Genomic DNA, 19,320 nt, shown 5'->3' with positions numbered 1-19,320 from the left:
TGTATAATTTCAAATTTCCTAAATTTTCTCTACCTAATTTTTTATTTTATCAAATTAATAATAAATTTGCATTTATTAAAGAGATAATTACGATTCATTTAACCAAACAAGATTTGATGAAGTTGTAACATCCGTGATCAGGGATTAGAGTTGGGATGTGTTGAGTAAACCAAAGGGGTGGATTTTAATTGATTTTGGTTTAATTAAATCCTGGTTTAATCTAATTAAACCAAAAACCTCTAATCTCTCTCATGAAATCACGCCTCCTCTCTTCTTTTGTGCTTTTGTCGATATTTTCATTATAGAGAGGGAGAGAAAAAGAGATAACTCTTGGTTATTGGGTGTAAAGGAGAAAGAGAAGGAGATTAAGCTTTTTCCTTAGAGTAAAGAGAGAAACAGAATTGTCAGGGTTCGGGAGAAGGAGGATCCGACTGGTCAAACCGTTTAGAAAGGTATTGATTTTGGGTAGGATTGTAGCTAAGAGATTTTCGTACACTCTCCTTTTTACATAAGTGAGTTTGAGTTAATATTCTAGGAGATATTGGCATTTTCGTGGGGCATTTCTTCTCATTCGCGGATTGAGACAGCGGGTGTTTCAGGATCGATTGCAATTTCATCTGAGATCTGATCGTGCTAAAATTTTGTGGAAAGCTTCTAGATGTATAGACTTTGCTTTTCACTGGAGTTAACAGTTCGTTTTAATTTAGTGGTTTCACTTGTCAGATTGTTCTTTTCTGTTTTTTATAGCAGTTTGTTTTCAATGTTTGTTTGTTGTTGTGATTGGTTGTAGGAGCGAGTTTGGTTGTTCTTAGATATTGGAGAGCCTCTCATTTGGTTGTAGTTATTTTCTTGAATCACTTGTTAAGTTGAGTGCGTGACCATGAGCTTATCTAAGCGATTGGGTTGTATGACTTGTTTTGTGTGTTGATCTGTAGGTGTGATGAAAGTGTTATTGGTTGTTCAGTGTAATGGTTGGTTTGTTATATTTTATTTGTAGTTGTACTCTTGATTTGCTTGTGTGTATAGCTCGTAGACCAGCGGGTATTTCTGGTAATACTCACGCATCTCATCGTGTTTGTGGTGCAGGTAGAGGCAAAGTGTGACCGTGGGATCATGACAATGAAGGGGAGAATGTTCTAGGGACTTAGTTGTTATGTTTTGGTTCATGCTAGTTTGCTAGAATTGGAATGTTGGTGTTAGAACCATGGTTTAAGTTGCTAGATTTTGGTCTATGATTCTGGTTAATTATTGGTTTATTATTATTTGTATTTTTCGCTGCTTATTTGGTGATTTGAGTTCTGCATATTTAAATAAATATTTTTGAGTTGTTTGTTTATTATTTATTATTATTATTTATGATTTATTATTATTAGTTGTTATTTATTATTTATTAATTTATTATTAAAAAAATGGTTCGGGTCGTTTCAGTTTGGTATCAGAGCTCTTACAGTTCTAGGTTTAGGTTTACTAGGCTTTGTGTTGTAGATGTTTGGGATTTGTATGCTTTGATTGATTATGTGAGTTAGTCAATTGTGTGTGGCATGGAGTCCTAGAACATCCTCTTCGAGCCTACAATGTGATTACACGGTGAGTTTATATTTTGTTTTATGTTAAGATTGCTTGTTAGCCTCTGTTCTTGGAAGTGCTGTGGTTAAAGATGTTTGAGTTGTTGGTCGTTGACGGGGACATGGTCGTGGTCATGGTCGGGCGGGTCCCGAGGTCAGCAAGTGTGTGGTCCAGAGTTCCACGAAGAGGTACGTCAGAGGGTCGCAAGCGTATCAAGAGGGACCAGAGAGGGTTAGACGGTGAGAATGCCAGGGGTGCTGGGAACCCAGGTGTGGGGTTGCAGCAGGTGGAGCCTAGGGTCGAGATGATCGCTTGGCGGATCTGTTGGCGTGCTGTTGGAGCGGTTACCGAGAGGGGTACCAATGGAGGCTCCAGTTGTGCCACATGTGGCGGGGTGCAGCCGAGGGCTGGGGATGTTTAGGACTTTCCATCTTATGTTAGGAGGATGGAGCAGTTGTAGATGATCGGTGCAAGATTCTTCTCGAGAGGTATCGAGCCTAGAGAGGTGGATAGGTGGACATATGTAGTTGGAGCAGATATTTCTCTGTTTGGTGGGTAATCCAGTTGGATATTAGAAGTTGACTGGGCAGGTGTGTAACATCCGCGAACCAATTTTTGTAATTTTGGTGTGGATGTCGATCGACACCCTTGGGGGCATCGATCGACACCATGTGTTCCGGTTTGGTCGGGTTCGTTTTAATTGCCGATTGGTTCGGTTTGGTTCAATTAAAATCCCTAAATCGTGTGTAAAAGGGGAAAAACGACCCTAGGTCGTGTTATTTTGTCTGTACTCGCCGCTTTTGAGAGAAAAAGAAAGAGAGAAAAGAGAGAAAACGTTTCTGTGACTTTCTGGGTTTGTTCTTGGAGTTTTTGGAGAGATCTGAGGCTGTAGGAGGGTTAGCTGTTGCTGGAAACGAAGGGGGAGCTTCTGGAGGTGTTGTTTTCCACGTTTCTCAATCCAATCTTCCTGTTCTTGAGGTGAGTGCTTGACCATGGTTGATCTAAGCATGAGATCTCTCTTGTTTGTGTGTTTTCTTTGCTGTTTGTGTTGTTTTGTTGCTTGGGTTCGTTGTTTTTGTGATTCCCAGTGATTTCTGAGGTAATTGGGTGAGTTTGAGACGGATTCGAGATGATTGGGAAGGAGAGTTCGATGTTCGGTTTCGCGCAGATCGTGTCTGCAGAGGAGGCATCGATCGACACTAGGAAGCATCGGTCGACACCATTTGGAGTGGCATCGGTCGACACTGTTTAGCATCGGTCGACACCATTGTTTGTAGCATCGATCGACACCGTGAGGCATCGGTCGACACTGGTCTCAGTCGAGACTTGTTTTCCTGGTTTGATGTATTGTTGTGTGTTGTTTGTTTTGCTTAAACTTGAGGGTCTCATATGCTTGTGTGTATAACCCAGTAGATGGGAGGACGGCCTCACTAAGTATTTATGATAATACTTACGCATCTCAATTGTTGTTTGTGGTGTGCAGGTAAAGGAAAAGTGTGATCGTGGAATCAAAGGCAATGAGGAGGAGGGTGTTCTAGAGGCTTGATTGATTGTGGTCTAGCTGATGTTAGGTTGCTAGATTAAGTCATTGGAACATTGTAGGATGTTAGCTTTTGGTTATTCCTTTGTTTGGATTATGATGTTATTGGATTAGTTATGTTGGAATATTATTGGAATTGTTTATTTGGTTATCCGCGGTTATTGATTGTTGTTAGGATGTTAGTGGGTATGGGACCACTAGTAAATTAAGGTATAAAAAAAAAACGGGAAGGGTTGTTTCAAGGTGTAACATTGCAATGTTATACTCGGACCACAGGAAGTACTTTTGGTTGCAAGATGTTTATAATCTTTAAGGATTGTTGCTCCTGAGGGGATGGTGGTTTCCCTGAATACCGATAGCTCGAGGCGCTGGGGGCTCCGAGAGTGGTAGAGGGGATGATGTTTCCCTGAGGGGATGAGTAGTTCTCCTGCTACCGAGATCTTGAGGATTGTGGTCCAAGAGTGAGACGGTAAACTCGAAGACGCTGGTCTGAGAGTGAGATCAGTATGGCCCGAAGGTTGCGACCTAAGGGTGGAGGAGTTTGGAGCAAGCAATGCCTAGGACGTGAGTATAAATATAACGACGGAATGTAGACCTCGAGATTTGATGGTGGTTTAATCTTGGATTTTAGTTGTGTGGTGATGTGCTTACTGGTGTTGCTGGAGGTCTAGCGGGTGTTGTGAGTGTGGTGACAAGTTTTGCTCAGACCGAGATGGCCGTATTGCAGGTTTACTGACAATGTTGTTGGAGAAGAGTTAATAAGATGATTAGTTCTTATGAAATCTTGATGTGGAATAGGTTAAGGGATTATGTGATTCTAAATATGGAAAGTGTCGTTGCAAAGAAAGAATAGAAAGTTCCAAAAAAGGAAAGTTTCCATAAAAAGAAAGTTCTATGAATAGTTAGGACTTGTCTATTTTTGGAAAGGGGGTGTGAAATGTCGGAGAGGCAAAATGTTTAGTGGATTACCTGAAGAGTGGTCACAGATGAGATGATCAGTTCTCAAGGATTTTTGATTGGTGATATTCAGGTGGCGGCGAGTTGATGTTGGCATACAACTTGATTATTAGTTTAGTAGAGTTGAGGAAGTAACTAGAGGATTTGTTGAGCAGGGGATTCTTTCGACCTATCACTTCACTGTGGGGAGAGCCGGTGTTGTTTGTTAAGAAAGAGGACGGATGTTTTAAGAAGAAGGACGAAAGTCTCCACTTGTGTATAGATTAATGGGGTTTGAACCGGGTCACTGTGAAGAACAAGTACCCTCTTCCGAGGATTGATGAGTTGTTGGATCAGCTAAGAGGTGCCACTTGGTTCTCCAAGATTGATCTGGCGTCGGGTTATCATTAGATTCCGATAGACGAGGCAGATGTGAGGAAGACTGCATTCAGAACAAGGTATTGGCATTATAAGTTTGTGATGATGCCTTTCGGGTTAACTAACACGCCAGCAGCGTTTATGAGATTGATGAACAGCGTGTTTCAGGAGTCTCTGGACGAGTCTATCATCATTTTCATCGATGACATCCTGGTATATTCTAAGAGTCCTGAGGAGCATGCAGTGCATCTGAGGGCAGTTCTGGAGAAGCTGCGGGAGCAGAAATTGTTTGCTAAGTTGAGTAAGGGCAGTTTTTGGCAGCGTGAGATGGGTTTTCTGGTTCATATTGTTTCTGCAGAGGGAGTTTCTGTAGATCCGGAGAAGATTTAGGCTATCAGAGATTGGCCTAGCCCGCATAATGTCACAGAGATCAGAAGATTCTTTGGGTTGGCAGGGTACTACATGAGATTTGTGCAGGGCTTTGCAAGCAAGGCACGTTTGATGACTAAGTTGACAGGGAAGGATGTTCCTTTTGTTTGGTCACAGGAGTGTGAGGAGGGCTTTGCAAGCCTAAATCAGATGTTTACTACTATGCCAATATTGTCTTTACCTGAGCAAGAAGAACTCTATGTGGTTTATACAGATGTATCCAGAGTTGGTTTGGGGTGTGTGTTGATGCAGCATGGGAAGGTGATTACCTACGCTTTGCCTTCCCATGCTGAATTTCTGTTTATATTATATAATAGTTGAATTAAAACACTAATAATATTATATATTTATATGTATTGTGAGTATATATTTTCAAATTATTTTGTTTATTAAGTTTCTTAGCTAAAAAAAGTTTTCATTGTGTTTCCAAAACGGAAACGGAGTTTCTGTCGTATTTCCAAACAAAGATTTGTAGGAATTGTGTTTTTGTGACTTGTTTCCGTGTTTCCACGAATTTTTGTTTCCGAAACGTTTCGGAAACGGGAAACGCGCTTTAAAAAGAGTTTCCATGCAACATAGATGAACATTTCCTAAGACCATTTAAAACACCGAGTTTGCTTGACTATCTTTTTAAAACACCATTTTTTGTTGGCCAAGCCAAAAAAACATATTTCGAAAGTTTTTATTTTTGGTAAATTTTGTTGGTGACTCGTCTGGTAGCTCTAGTGGCTCGAATCATAAGCTTCAATGAATTGTATTGTCAAGCTAAGTAGACTCACTGGTAAACCCTTTCCATGTTCCTGGGAAAAAGATCATCACATCAAGAACTTAGATAAGAACCTTATGGCTCCTTGAGGTAATTCACCCGCTAAAGCCTCTAACAGCATCTTCCTCTATACACATCGAAACTCATATTCTCTGACAAAACCATGTCAACAAGGTTATAGAAAGTTCTGTCTGATTTTCTTTTGTTTTGTTTAAATGAAAGTCCAGAGAATAAGAACCATACTCAGATTCTGGTAATAACATCTCTTTTGGAGGGTTTTCAGCAGAGATTGGTCCGACCATTAATCTACATAAAGATCAAAGATAAGTTCCTTTACCTCATAATTGCTATGAAATGTGTGTTAGTGTTAATTTTTGGTTTCCCCTTGAAGGCGATCATGGAGATTTCGAAGATGCTGAGAAATACCGAGAGCTTCAAGAGCCTTCCAAGCATTGAAATAAGTTGAGAGTGCAAATCATGTGGCTCTTAGTTTCTCAGAAGATTCAAGCATCGTGCTTCTGATCCCAAGCCTGTATGTGTGACATAGATTCACCACTTTGGTTAAACTTAACTCTGTTTATAACTCAAAACACAGCTACCTTCACACACACGCATACACCTACCTATGGAGCCACGGCCGGTATTATGGTTTATGTGGCCTAAAGGCTAAAGCAATTAAGTATAATTATTAAAAATTGTGAAACTTTTACATAGTTCTTAAATTTGTTTTTTTTTTTTTTTTTGTTTTAGTAACTTAGGTTGTATATATGATTAATAAAATAATAAAGAAAAAGGTAAAAGAACACTAAGTAGAACAAAAGTATGTAAGAGATGGAGAAGATTTTGAAAATAATAGGGGAAAAAGAAAAATTAAAAAAAAAATTTGGAAGCATGTGGAATCGAACCTCAGAACTGCATGTAGTGGTAATTTGGTATTATAAATGCCACTAGAGTACTAGACTAATTACATATTCAACAATGTGATCTCAATTTTTTACTTAATATTGAGCCTGTTCGTTTCGTTGCTGCAAGTACCTGCAGATGGGGCAGCCGCATATATCGTTGTTCGTTTGGTTGCCGCAGGTACTTGCGGTAAGACGCTGCAGCAACGCTGATTCTAATTTTGAACGTCGATTAGTTGCAGCGATCAAAAAGGTTGCGTTTGCTGCAGTCACTGCCGCTGCCGCAGCCGCCTGCGTCAACGAAATGAACACAACCATTGTATGGGCTAAAGCAGAGGCTTTACCTGTTTTATGGTAGGGCTAGGACTGTATGGAGCCCAACTGTTGTGGCAAGGCCGGAGATTCCAGCTCCGACAATTACTATACCTAGAGTGTCTTCTTCTTCCATTGCTTTGTCAATAATAATCTTTGAAAGCTATGCTTTTCGTCTTCTGTTATATACTTTTAGTTAAAATGGAAGATGATGGCTTAATCACTTACAAAACTGAATGACAGCTTTTTGTTGGTGGTCACTTACAAAACTGATAAACAACATTTTTTCTCGGGTATTTTAATTATGTTGATGATCATTTTACAAAGTTGATGGCTCAATCACTTACATTATTATTATTACTAGAAGTAGACTCGCGCGATGCGCGAGATAACTTTATAATAATTTTAACATATTTTAGATTTATTAAAATATTTAAAATTTTATATTTTTTGTTTCGATAAATTATATATCTTATGTTTGTTATTTGTTTTGTTTTTAAATATATATTTTCAGTCACTTAAAATGAATGACTATAGATTAGTTAAACATTAAAATGAAATTTTTGTTAATATGAAAGGTTACTTTAAAATATTTAGTCTGTATCCCATAATATATAGAGCTCTTCATGTTTTGATGTACAAGAAAGACGTACAAACATTTTTTACATTAAGAAAAAAAAACATTGACTAAGTATAAATAAAATGCAGCTAATTATGGACATTATGTGTTCGTTTGTCCAATGTTAACATAATCTACAAAACATCAATATTTTCTAAAACCAGACACCTCGAAAAGGGCGAGAAAGTAGCTTGGATTTCTCGAATAACCTCTTCTTGAGCCGAAACTCATGCTTTTTCTTCATTCTCTGTATAATTAATTTCATTAATTAGATAACTAAAGGTAACATAAATAATTTTGATATTTATATATTACCATCATGCTTCACACATGCTTAAAAGTTTTATTATTATAATTTGAATGTTTTAGCAATAAAATAGTTTAATCTTAATGAATTATACAAATGACTTCAAATGCATTTGTGTTTTAGAAGTAGAATTCTTTGTGTTTCTTGATTAATTGTATTTGGGAAAGGAAGTTCTCTGTTAGAATTGTTTTATCACGTACTTTATATCTATTGAACATACTAAATGCAAACTAAATTTTAGTTTAGAATTGAGTAAAAAAAATGTTATTAATATATATTGATATATTATTATATCAAATAAAAACTGCTTTTTGTGTTATACTTTTTTATTATATAGATATGTTGTATTATACTCAAAATGACTAACGAAAAAGAGTAAAAACATACCATCGTATTATCGAGTTACTTTTTTAGTGTTAACTGCATAGTCTAAGAGAACATAAAATAATTGTTTACCATATAATCTTTTTTTTTTCTTCTGTGTTTTTATTTCTAAACTCATGTGATGGATGAAAAAAGAGATAACTCAAATCTTCATGCTTTTCCAAAACATTGTGTCTCTCTCTCTTTCCCTCCGCCTCTCTCTCTATAATGCAATGGGAATTAGCTTAGGGTGATCTTTGGATCTTTTGACTTGATAAACATGTGGTAGAGGTGAGTCTTGTTAAATGCGTATTGATGAAATTTGCACACATGGTCAAATCCCATTGCCTTGCTCTGCTTGCAGGTAAGCACTATCATCACATCATCAACAATCGATCATGGCTAGGAAAAATAATGAAACATATGAGAAGAGAAAATAAGTGCATACATAGTATAACCCAAACAATAATATTATGAAAAGAAATTAATTAGATGTTAATTATATTTTAAGAAAATTATTAAGACTAAATTGTGTAAGAAAATAAAAACTGAATTTGGAAGAATCACATGGCTTTGGAAACCCATATCATGAGATATATATCACCTAGACGTTCAAATCATCGTCGAACCTAAACCCTAAATCATCGCAAAACCTTTCTCATCAGAAGTTATAATCTATAAATAAAATAAAGGACCATGAAAATGGTTATCGAAAAGAAAGTTTATAAATACATACAAACATAGTTGTAACAACATTTCGAATGGATCAAATGAAAAAAGTTTACAATATTGATATACAAAATAAGCATTCGAAACAACATTTACAAGTGAGAATGTGTTATTTGCCTAAGACTTTCTTCTAACTCTTTTTAATGAATAGCCACATTTCACATGTTCACATATATATATATATGCTCCAAAATTTCGACTCAACTTATTTATTTCAAAACCTACAAATATCACATAAAGGAAAAGATTAAATTCCTTTAAAATTTAGAAACTTATGTGAGAGGTAGAATATGATGTTTGATGAAGACTTTGTCTAGCTATTTATAGACAAATTTGTAATAGTATGAGAGGTTTTTCAGTTTCTTTTTGGTCAAACATCATGGGAGTTATGGTTACATTTCAAAAAATAAATATACCATAGGTTTTGTCTGTTTTTTTATTTTTTTTGGAAAACACAAATTGTATTGGAATTAAGACATTGAAGTCTATTCATATGATGAAAGATTTGTTTTTAATTTTTTTTCAAATATCATTGGAGTTACATTTTAAAGAATTAATATGCAATAAATTGTGTTAATGATTATTATTAAAGAAAAAGAAACTATCATATTGTTTTATATCTTGAAATTATTTAAAATAAATTAACTTATGTGAGAGGTAGAATATGATGTTTGATGAAGACTTTGTCTAGCTATTTATAGACAAATTTGTAATAGTATGAGAGGTTTTTCAGTTTCTTTTTGGTCAAACATCATGGGAGTTATGGTTACATTTCAAAAAATAAATATACCATAGGTTTTGTCTGTTTTTTTATTTTTTTTGGAAAACACAAACTGTATTGGAATTAAGACATTAAAGTCTATTCATATGATGAAAGATCTGTTTTTTTTTTTTTCAAACATCATGGAAGTTACATTTTAAAGAATTAATATGCAATAAATTGTGTTAATGATTACTATTAAAGAAAAAGAAAATATAATATTGTTTTATATCTTGAAATTATTTAGAATAAATTGATTTGATGTTTTGGCACAAAACTGTAGGATAAATATTATAATTTATTTGTCAACAAATAATTATTATAATATTTTTACATCTTGAAATTAGTAAAGAATTTAATAACCATCACATTATATTTTGTCAAAAATTATAATATTAATATTTAATTCTTTCTAATTTACAAAATTATAATGTTATGGTAATTATATAAAATATTGATAAATGATAAGAAATTATAATGTTATGGTAGTTATAAAAAAATTGATAAATGATATCTATATATAATTACTAAAAAGACATTGCATAAGTATCAATATTTTTGTCAGTACAGAAATATCATTTAAATTTAGTAGATATGAAAAATAATGTATGTAATTTTAAGAAAAATGAATTAAAAGAATTTAATAATTGAGAAGTAGACACAGGTGTCGAAAATATACGCTGCCAAATGTCGTCGTGTTATGCAAAGTTAGGAGAAAACCTTCTCATATTATATAAGACTAGATGAGTACTCGCGCACTGCGCGGGTTATCTTTTGACGATACAAACAATTACATTTTTGCTGTCAATATCATTTCATGTATTGAGTATCAAAAACGAAAGCACAAACCATGGTGATCAATATCATATCATATATGTGACTGAAAATTTAGATTAGCCACCACAAATGATTGATTTTTTATTTTCTCTGGCACTATAGCAGTAAGAAAAAAAACTGTAGTAAATTTGACCAATTCCCAAGTCTCATAATATATTCTACCTCTTAAGAATCAAACACAAAATGACCAGTTTCTTCTTATTCTATAGTAAGATTACAATTAACACACACATACCGGTCCTAAATACATAAACAAAAATTTAGAAACAACACCACTCAAAGACAAAATTCTTAAGGTTCACCATAGTGAGAATGAACTTGCAATCATGTGTATAGTTGAGCAGATAGAGTCATAGAAAAAAGGTTTGCAAAGAAGGAAAACAACACCGTTTGCAGATAGAGTCATTTTGATTTTTCTTGTTTGTTATCGAATGAGAATGTATATAATCACTTGCAAACTATGATTAGAAGAACTAATTAAATATATTTCTCTGTATATTCACGATTCTTGCCATATAAGAATTTGTTTTTTTGAACCTGCTACACCATACCAAAACAAGAAATATAGGAATAATTAAAGAAAACAGTAAGCAAAACATAGCATGCAATTCCCATAATGAAGAAACTAACTTGTAATCTATTTTAAGCAAAAGAAATAAACCATTACTAATGCATTAATATAGTATAGGTAAGCTACAAAAAATAACCAGTTACAATCAATATAAATTCGTTCATTCGTGGATATAGACTCTTCAGAAGCCTAAAAAGCCGTAAGCTATACCATCAGCTATTTGGAACAATAAGCATCTAATCAGTGTCAATTAGAGAATTTCTAATCTTAACATTAGTATAAGACAATTTTCTTTCTTTAGGAAGTTCAGTCCTTTGTTATTTTCAGCATTCTAATTTATATTCTAAAGCCAAGTCTCGTTGATGATTTTTTCAAAAGAGTACTCTCTGAATATGCTTNTTGAAGTCTATTCATATGATGAAAGATTTGTTTTTAATTTTTTTTCAAATATCATTGGAGTTACATTTTAAAGAATTAATATGCAATAAATTGTGTTAATGATTATTATTAAAGAAAAAGAAACTATCATATTGTTTTATATCTTGAAATTATTTAAAATAAATTAACTTATGTGAGAGGTAGAATATGATGTTTGATGAAGACTTTGTCTAGCTATTTATAGACAAATTTGTAATAGTATGAGAGGTTTTTCAGTTTCTTTTTGGTCAAACATCATGGGAGTTATGGTTACATTTCAAAAAATAAATATACCATAGGTTTTGTCTGTTTTTTTATTTTTTTTGGAAAACACAAATTGTATTGGAATTAAGACATTGAAGTCTATTCATATGATGAAAGATTTGTTTTTAATTTTTTTTCAAATATCATTGGAGTTACATTTTAAAGAATTAATATGCAATAAATTGTGTTAATGATTATTATTAAAGAAAAAGAAACTATCATATTGTTTTATATCTTGAAATTATTTAAAATAAATTAACTTATGTGAGAGGTAGAATATGATGTTTGATGAAGACTTTGTCTAGCTATTTATAGACAAATTTGTAATAGTATGAGAGGTTTTTCAGTTTCTTTTTGGTCAAACATCATGGGAGTTATGGTTACATTTCAAAAAATAAATATACCATAGGTTTTGTCTGTTTTTTTATTTTTTTTGGAAAACACAAATTGTATTGGAATTAAGACATTGAAGTCTATTCATATGATGAAAGATTTGTTTTTAATTTTTTTTCAAATATCATTGGAGTTACATTTTAAAGAATTAATATGCAATAAATTGTGTTAATGATTATTATTAAAGAAAAAGAAACTATCATATTGTTTTATATCTTGAAATTATTTAAAATAAATTAACTTATGTGAGAGGTAGAATATGATGTTTGATGAAGACTTTGTCTAGCTATTTATAGACAAATTTGTAATAGTATGAGAGGTTTTTCAGTTTCTTTTTGGTCAAACATCATGGGAGTTATGGTTACATTTCAAAAAATAAATATACCATAGGTTTTGTCTGTTTTTTTATTTTTTTTGGAAAACACAAATTGTATTGGAATTAAGACATTGAAGTCTATTCATATGATGAAAGATTTGTTTTTAATTTTTTTTCAAATATCATTGGAGTTACATTTTAAAGAATTAATATGCAATAAATTGTGTTAATGATTATTATTAAAGAAAAAGAAACTATCATATTGTTTTATATCTTGAAATTATTTAAAATAAATTAACTTATGTGAGAGGTAGAATATGATGTTTGATGAAGACTTTGTCTAGCTATTTATAGACAAATTTGTAATAGTATGAGAGGTTTTTCAGTTTCTTTTTGGTCAAACATCATGGGAGTTATGGTTACATTTCAAAAAATAAATATACCATAGGTTTTGTCTGTTTTTTTATTTTTTTTGGAAAACACAAATTGTATTGGAATTAAGACATTGAAGTCTATTCATATGATGAAAGATTTGTTTTTAATTTTTTTTCAAATATCATTGGAGTTACATTTTAAAGAATTAATATGCAATAAATTGTGTTAATGATTATTATTAAAGAAAAAGAAACTATCATATTGTTTTATATCTTGAAATTATTTAAAATAAATTAACTTATGTGAGAGGTAGAATATGATGTTTGATGAAGACTTTGTCTAGCTATTTATAGACAAATTTGTAATAGTATGAGAGGTTTTTCAGTTTCTTTTTGGTCAAACATCATGGGAGTTATGGTTACATTTCAAAAAATAAATATACCATAGGTTTTGTCTGTTTTTTTATTTTTTTTGGAAAACACAAATTGTATTGGAATTAAGACATTGAAGTCTATTCATATGATGAAAGATTTGTTTTTAATTTTTTTTCAAATATCATTGGAGTTACATTTTAAAGAATTAATATGCAATAAATTGTGTTAATGATTATTATTAAAGAAAAAGAAACTATCATATTGTTTTATATCTTGAAATTATTTAAAATAAATTAACTTATGTGAGAGGTAGAATATGATGTTTGATGAAGACTTTGTCTAGCTATTTATAGACAAATTTGTAATAGTATGAGAGGTTTTTCAGTTTCTTTTTGGTCAAACATCATGGGAGTTATGGTTACATTTCAAAAAATAAATATACCATAGGTTTTGTCTGTTTTTTTATTTTTTTTGGAAAACACAAATTGTATTGGAATTAAGACATTGAAGTCTATTCATATGATGAAAGATTTGTTTTTAATTTTTTTTCAAATATCATTGGAGTTACATTTTAAAGAATTAATATGCAATAAATTGTGTTAATGATTATTATTAAAGAAAAAGAAACTATCATATTGTTTTATATCTTGAAATTATTTAAAATAAATTAACTTATGTGAGAGGTAGAATATGATGTTTGATGAAGACTTTGTCTAGCTATTTATAGACAAATTTGTAATAGTATGAGAGGTTTTTCAGTTTCTTTTTGGTCAAACATCATGGGAGTTATGGTTACATTTCAAAAAATAAATATACCATAGGTTTTGTCTGTTTTTTTATTTTTTTTGGAAAACACAAATTGTATTGGAATTAAGACATTGAAGTCTATTCATATGATGAAAGATTTGTTTTTAATTTTTTTTCAAATATCATTGGAGTTACATTTTAAAGAATTAATATGCAATAAATTGTGTTAATGATTATTATTAAAGAAAAAGAAACTATCATATTGTTTTATATCTTGAAATTATTTAAAATAAATTAACTTATGTGAGAGGTAGAATATGATGTTTGATGAAGACTTTGTCTAGCTATTTATAGACAAATTTGTAATAGTATGAGAGGTTTTTCAGTTTCTTTTTGGTCAAACATCATGGGAGTTATGGTTACATTTCAAAAAATAAATATACCATAGGTTTTGTCTGTTTTTTTATTTTTTTTGGAAAACACAAATTGTATTGGAATTAAGACATTGAAGTCTATTCATATGATGAAAGATTTGTTTTTAATTTTTTTTCAAATATCATTGGAGTTACATTTTAAAGAATTAATATGCAATAAATTGTGTTAATGATTATTATTAAAGAAAAAGAAACTATCATATTGTTTTATATCTTGAAATTATTTAAAATAAATTAACTTATGTGAGAGGTAGAATATGATGTTTGATGAAGACTTTGTCTAGCTATTTATAGACAAATTTGTAATAGTATGAGAGGTTTTTCAGTTTCTTTTTGGTCAAACATCATGGGAGTTATGGTTACATTTCAAAAAATAAATATACCATAGGTTTTGTCTGTTTTTTTATTTTTTTTGGAAAACACAAATTGTATTGGAATTAAGACATTGAAGTCTATTCATATGATGAAAGATTTGTTTTTAATTTTTTTTCAAATATCATTGGAGTTACATTTTAAAGAATTAATATGCAATAAATTGTGTTAATGATTATTATTAAAGAAAAAGAAACTATCATATTGTTTTATATCTTGAAATTATTTAAAATAAATTAACTTATGTGAGAGGTAGAATATGATGTTTGATGAAGACTTTGTCTAGCTATTTATAGACAAATTTGTAATAGTATGAGAGGTTTTTCAGTTTCTTTTTGGTCAAACATCATGGGAGTTATGGTTACATTTCAAAAAATAAATATACCATAGGTTTTGTCTGTTTTTTTATTTTTTTTGGAAAACACAAACTGTATTGGAATTAAGACATTAAAGTCTATTCATATGATGAAAGATCTGTTTTTTTTTTTTTCAAACATCATGGAAGTTACATTTTAAAGAATTAATATGCAATAAATTGTGTTAATGATTACTATTAAAGAAAAAGAAAATATAATATTGTTTTATATCTTGAAATTATTTAGAATAAATTGATTTGATGTTTTGGCACAAAACTGTAGGATAAATATTATAATTTATTTGTCAACAAATAATTATTATAATATTTTTACATCTTGAAATTAGTAAAGAATTTAATAACCATCACATTATATTTTGTCAAAAATTATAATATTAATATTTAATTCTTTCTAATTTACAAAATTATAATGTTATGGTAATTATATAAAATATTGATAAATGATAAGAAATTATAATGTTATGGTAGTTATAAAAAAATTGATAAATGATATCTATATATAATTACTAAAAAGACATTGCATAAGTATCAATATTTTTGTCAGTACAGAAATATCATTTAAATTTAGTAGATATGAAAAATAATGTATGTAATTTTAAGAAAAATGAATTAAAAGAATTTAATAATTGAGAAGTAGACACAGGTGTCGAAAATATACGCTGCCAAATGTCGTCGTGTTATGCAAAGTTAGGAGAAAACCTTCTCATATTATATAAGACTAGATGAGTACTCGCGCACTGCGCGGGTTATCTTTTGACGATACAAACAATTACATTTTTGCTGTCAATATCATTTCATGTATTGAGTATCAAAAACGAAAGCACAAACCATGGTGATCAATATCATATCATATATGTGACTGAAAATTTAGATTAGCCACCACAAATGATTGATTTTTTATTTTCTCTGGCACTATAGCAGTAAGAAAAAAAACTGTAGTAAATTTGACCAATTCCCAAGTCTCATAATATATTCTACCTCTTAAGAATCAAACACAAAATGACCAGTTTCTTCTTATTCTATAGTAAGATTACAATTAACACACACATACCGGTCCTAAATACATAAACAAAAATTTAGAAACAACACCACTCAAAGACAAAATTCTTAAGGTTCACCATAGTGAGAATGAACTTGCAATCATGTGTATAGTTGAGCAGATAGAGTCATAGAAAAAAGGTTTGCAAAGAAGGAAAACAACACCGTTTGCAGATAGAGTCATTTTGATTTTTCTTGTTTGTTATCGAATGAGAATGTATATAATCACTTGCAAACTATGATTAGAAGAACTAATTAAATATATTTCTCTGTATATTCACGATTCTTGCCATATAAGAATTTGTTTTTTTGAACCTGCTACACCATACCAAAACAAGAAATATAGGAATAATTAAAGAAAACAGTAAGCAAAACATAGCATGCAATTCCCATAATGAAGAAACTAACTTGTAATCTATTTTAAGCAAAAGAAATAAACCATTACTAATGCATTAATATAGTATAGGTAAGCTACAAAAAATAACCAGTTACAATCAATATAAATTCGTTCATTCGTGGATATAGACTCTTCAGAAGCCTAAAAAGCCGTAAGCTATACCATCAGCTATTTGGAACAATAAGCATCTAATCAGTGTCAATTAGAGAATTTCTAATCTTAACATTAGTATAAGACAATTTTCTTTCTTTAGGAAGTTCAGTCCTTTGTTATTTTCAGCATTCTAATTTATATTCTAAAGCCAAGTCTCGTTGATGATTTTTTCAAAAGAGTACTCTCTGAATATGCTTGATCTTCAAATTCTCATTTCTCTATAGTTGACTTTCATCTTCCACATCTTCGTTCACTACAAAAAAAAAACAGAATGATGTTAGAGATATTATAAATGAATAGTTACTACAAAAATCAAAGCAATGCGAAAAGGGTCAAAGTAGTAGTTACTACGAAAATCAAGCAAGGGAAGACGAAGAGAATCAGTCAACTAACATAAAAAATGATGGACATGTGGCACTTTCTCCATTGCTGATGTCGCAGAAGGATGGAGAGAATTGGTCAACTTTAATAATATAGATTATTATTATTATTATTATTATTATTATTATTATTATTATTATTACTCTAGCACAGATCTTAGTTATTTAAAGTGCTAAAAAAAGAAAGTCTTATTTGTTCAACAAAACATTACATTGGATACATCAAAAAAATGTCAAAGTTAATCTCAAATTTACGTGACTCGTTTGTTATTTCCAGTTAATTATTTGGTAATAGAATTTTTGGTGTTTTAATAATCTGAATCTTTTCATTGTCTTTTTTTTTTTCGCAATTGTGTTTTATTCATGATAAGCCAATGTAACAGGCCAAATATTTTACGTAGACAGCAAAAGTAAACATGGCAAAAAACAAACTAAAGCCCAATAAAGAAACCTTAGACTGAAGAAAAGTATTGTAAACATTACAAAGGACACGTGACATTGGAGGAACATATTGGATGACACGTGGGAAGTCGAAGAGATGGGAGTCACCGATCACCGGTAGATTGCTATGTCGCCGGAAAACATCAATTTAGGCCACTATCGCCGGAGAGTTGCTCTTTTCTTGCAACAAATCTCAAACATCGTCGAGAGAAGTAAAGACGAAATCCCAATATAAGCTTTGATGAGAATATGACTCCATTAATGCAGATCTGAAAACTTCTTCAACTTCATACAACAGCTTTTCAATCTTCTAAGGAAATTTTTGCACTTCACCGGAAGTTTGCTTGAAACCTATTCGAATCTATGAAACCCAGACGATGTCCATCAATCGAAGTCAAAACTTCAGTCAATTGCCAGTGTCTTTATTTTTGTTAGATCCGAAACCAAAAGCCAGCCATCGACGGTGATAAAGCCATCGATGCTAGAAGAAAAGCCAGCCACCCTTGATAAGGAATTCAACGGTGCTGGTCAAAAGCCAGCTAACACCACCGAGGAAGCTGGTCGTTGCCGGAGAGAAAACACCATAAAAACCTTTCGCTTTCTGAAAGATCTAGAAAGAGAAGAGAGATAAAGGTTTTTATCGATCAAAAACAAAACCAGCCAACGGTACTATGGAAGTCGCCGATGCCGGAGACAAAGCCGACCACCGACGCTAAGGAAGCCACCGATGCCGGAAACAAAGCCGACCACCGACGCTAAAGAAGCCGCCGATGCCGGAGTCAAAGCCGGCCAACAATGTTATGGAAACCACCGATGCCAGAGAAAGAGCCATCCAACACTGCTATGAAAGCCAGTCGATGCCGGAAGCCACCGTCGGAATCAATGAAGCTTTCTCTCTCTTTGAAAGATTTTAGGGAGAGAAAAGAGAGAGAAGCGTCTAAGCTGAAAATATCTATTGAGGTTTTCATTGCCATATATCAAAATTAACTCTAAAAATTGTCATAAATAAAAGAAAGACGAATTAATTAGTATATCAAAACCAATTTCTCCAGAACAACCTCGTGCTTTCCTCTATGGATCGGCACGTCATACATCATTCCGACTTCACCAAGTCAAAAACTCTTTCGTCTTCTCTTCTTCTTCACATTTCTGTACTTCATCGAACACGATCACAGACGACGAAGAAGAAGAAGAAACCATGGCGGAAGAAGAGCAAAGCGTGAAGAAGCAAGTGATGGTGGCGATTGATGAAAGCGACTGCAGTAAACGCGCTCTCAAATGGACGCTAGAGTATCTCAAGGAAAGTATCGCCGATTCCGATATCATCCTCTTCACCGCTCAACCTCCACTTGATCTCAGCTTTGTTTATGCTTCCTCTTATGGAGCAGCTCGTAAGTATCTTCATCTTCATCTTCTTTATTAGCAATAGATCCCATCGATTTGATTTGTTAAACAGCTTGTTTATGGTTTGGATTTTGAAATCGAGTTTTGGATTTTCTGTGTTGTAGCGATAGAGCTTATAGACTCAATGAAAGAGAATCATAAGAACACTGGATTGAATCGGCTTGATCAAGGGGTCAAAATTTGTGCTGAGATTGGGGTTTGTCTCTACCACAACCATTCTTGTTGTTGATTTACAATCTTGTTTGTAGTTATATCATGGTTTGGTTGATTGTGTATCAGGTTACTCCAAGAAAGGTGATGGAGTTTGGAAATCCTAAAGAAGCGATATGTGAAGCTGCTGAGAAGCTTGGTGTTGATTTGCTTGTTGTTGGAAGCAATGGTAAAGGAGCAATACAAAGGTGTGTAGACAATACTTTGATGTTTT

General features: G+C 32.1%; 1 protein-coding gene across 1 annotated transcript; it reads left to right on the top strand.

The window, feature by feature from the left end:
- LOC104789700 lies at positions 18,691-19,213 on the top strand. Its single transcript, XM_010515355.1, has 3 exons — positions 18,691-18,883; positions 19,001-19,092; positions 19,145-19,213. The coding sequence occupies exons 1-3, from the start codon at positions 18,691-18,693 to the stop codon at positions 19,211-19,213; spliced, it is 354 nt and encodes a 117-aa protein (XP_010513657.1).

The sequence above is a fragment of the Camelina sativa genome, chromosome 5, assembly GCF_000633955.1.
Source record: "Camelina sativa cultivar DH55 chromosome 5, Cs, whole genome shotgun sequence".
Classification (NCBI taxonomy): domain Eukaryota; kingdom Viridiplantae; phylum Streptophyta; class Magnoliopsida; order Brassicales; family Brassicaceae; genus Camelina; species Camelina sativa.
Note: the sequence above shows the minus strand (reverse complement) of the source record. Positions and strands in the feature narration are given on the sequence as shown.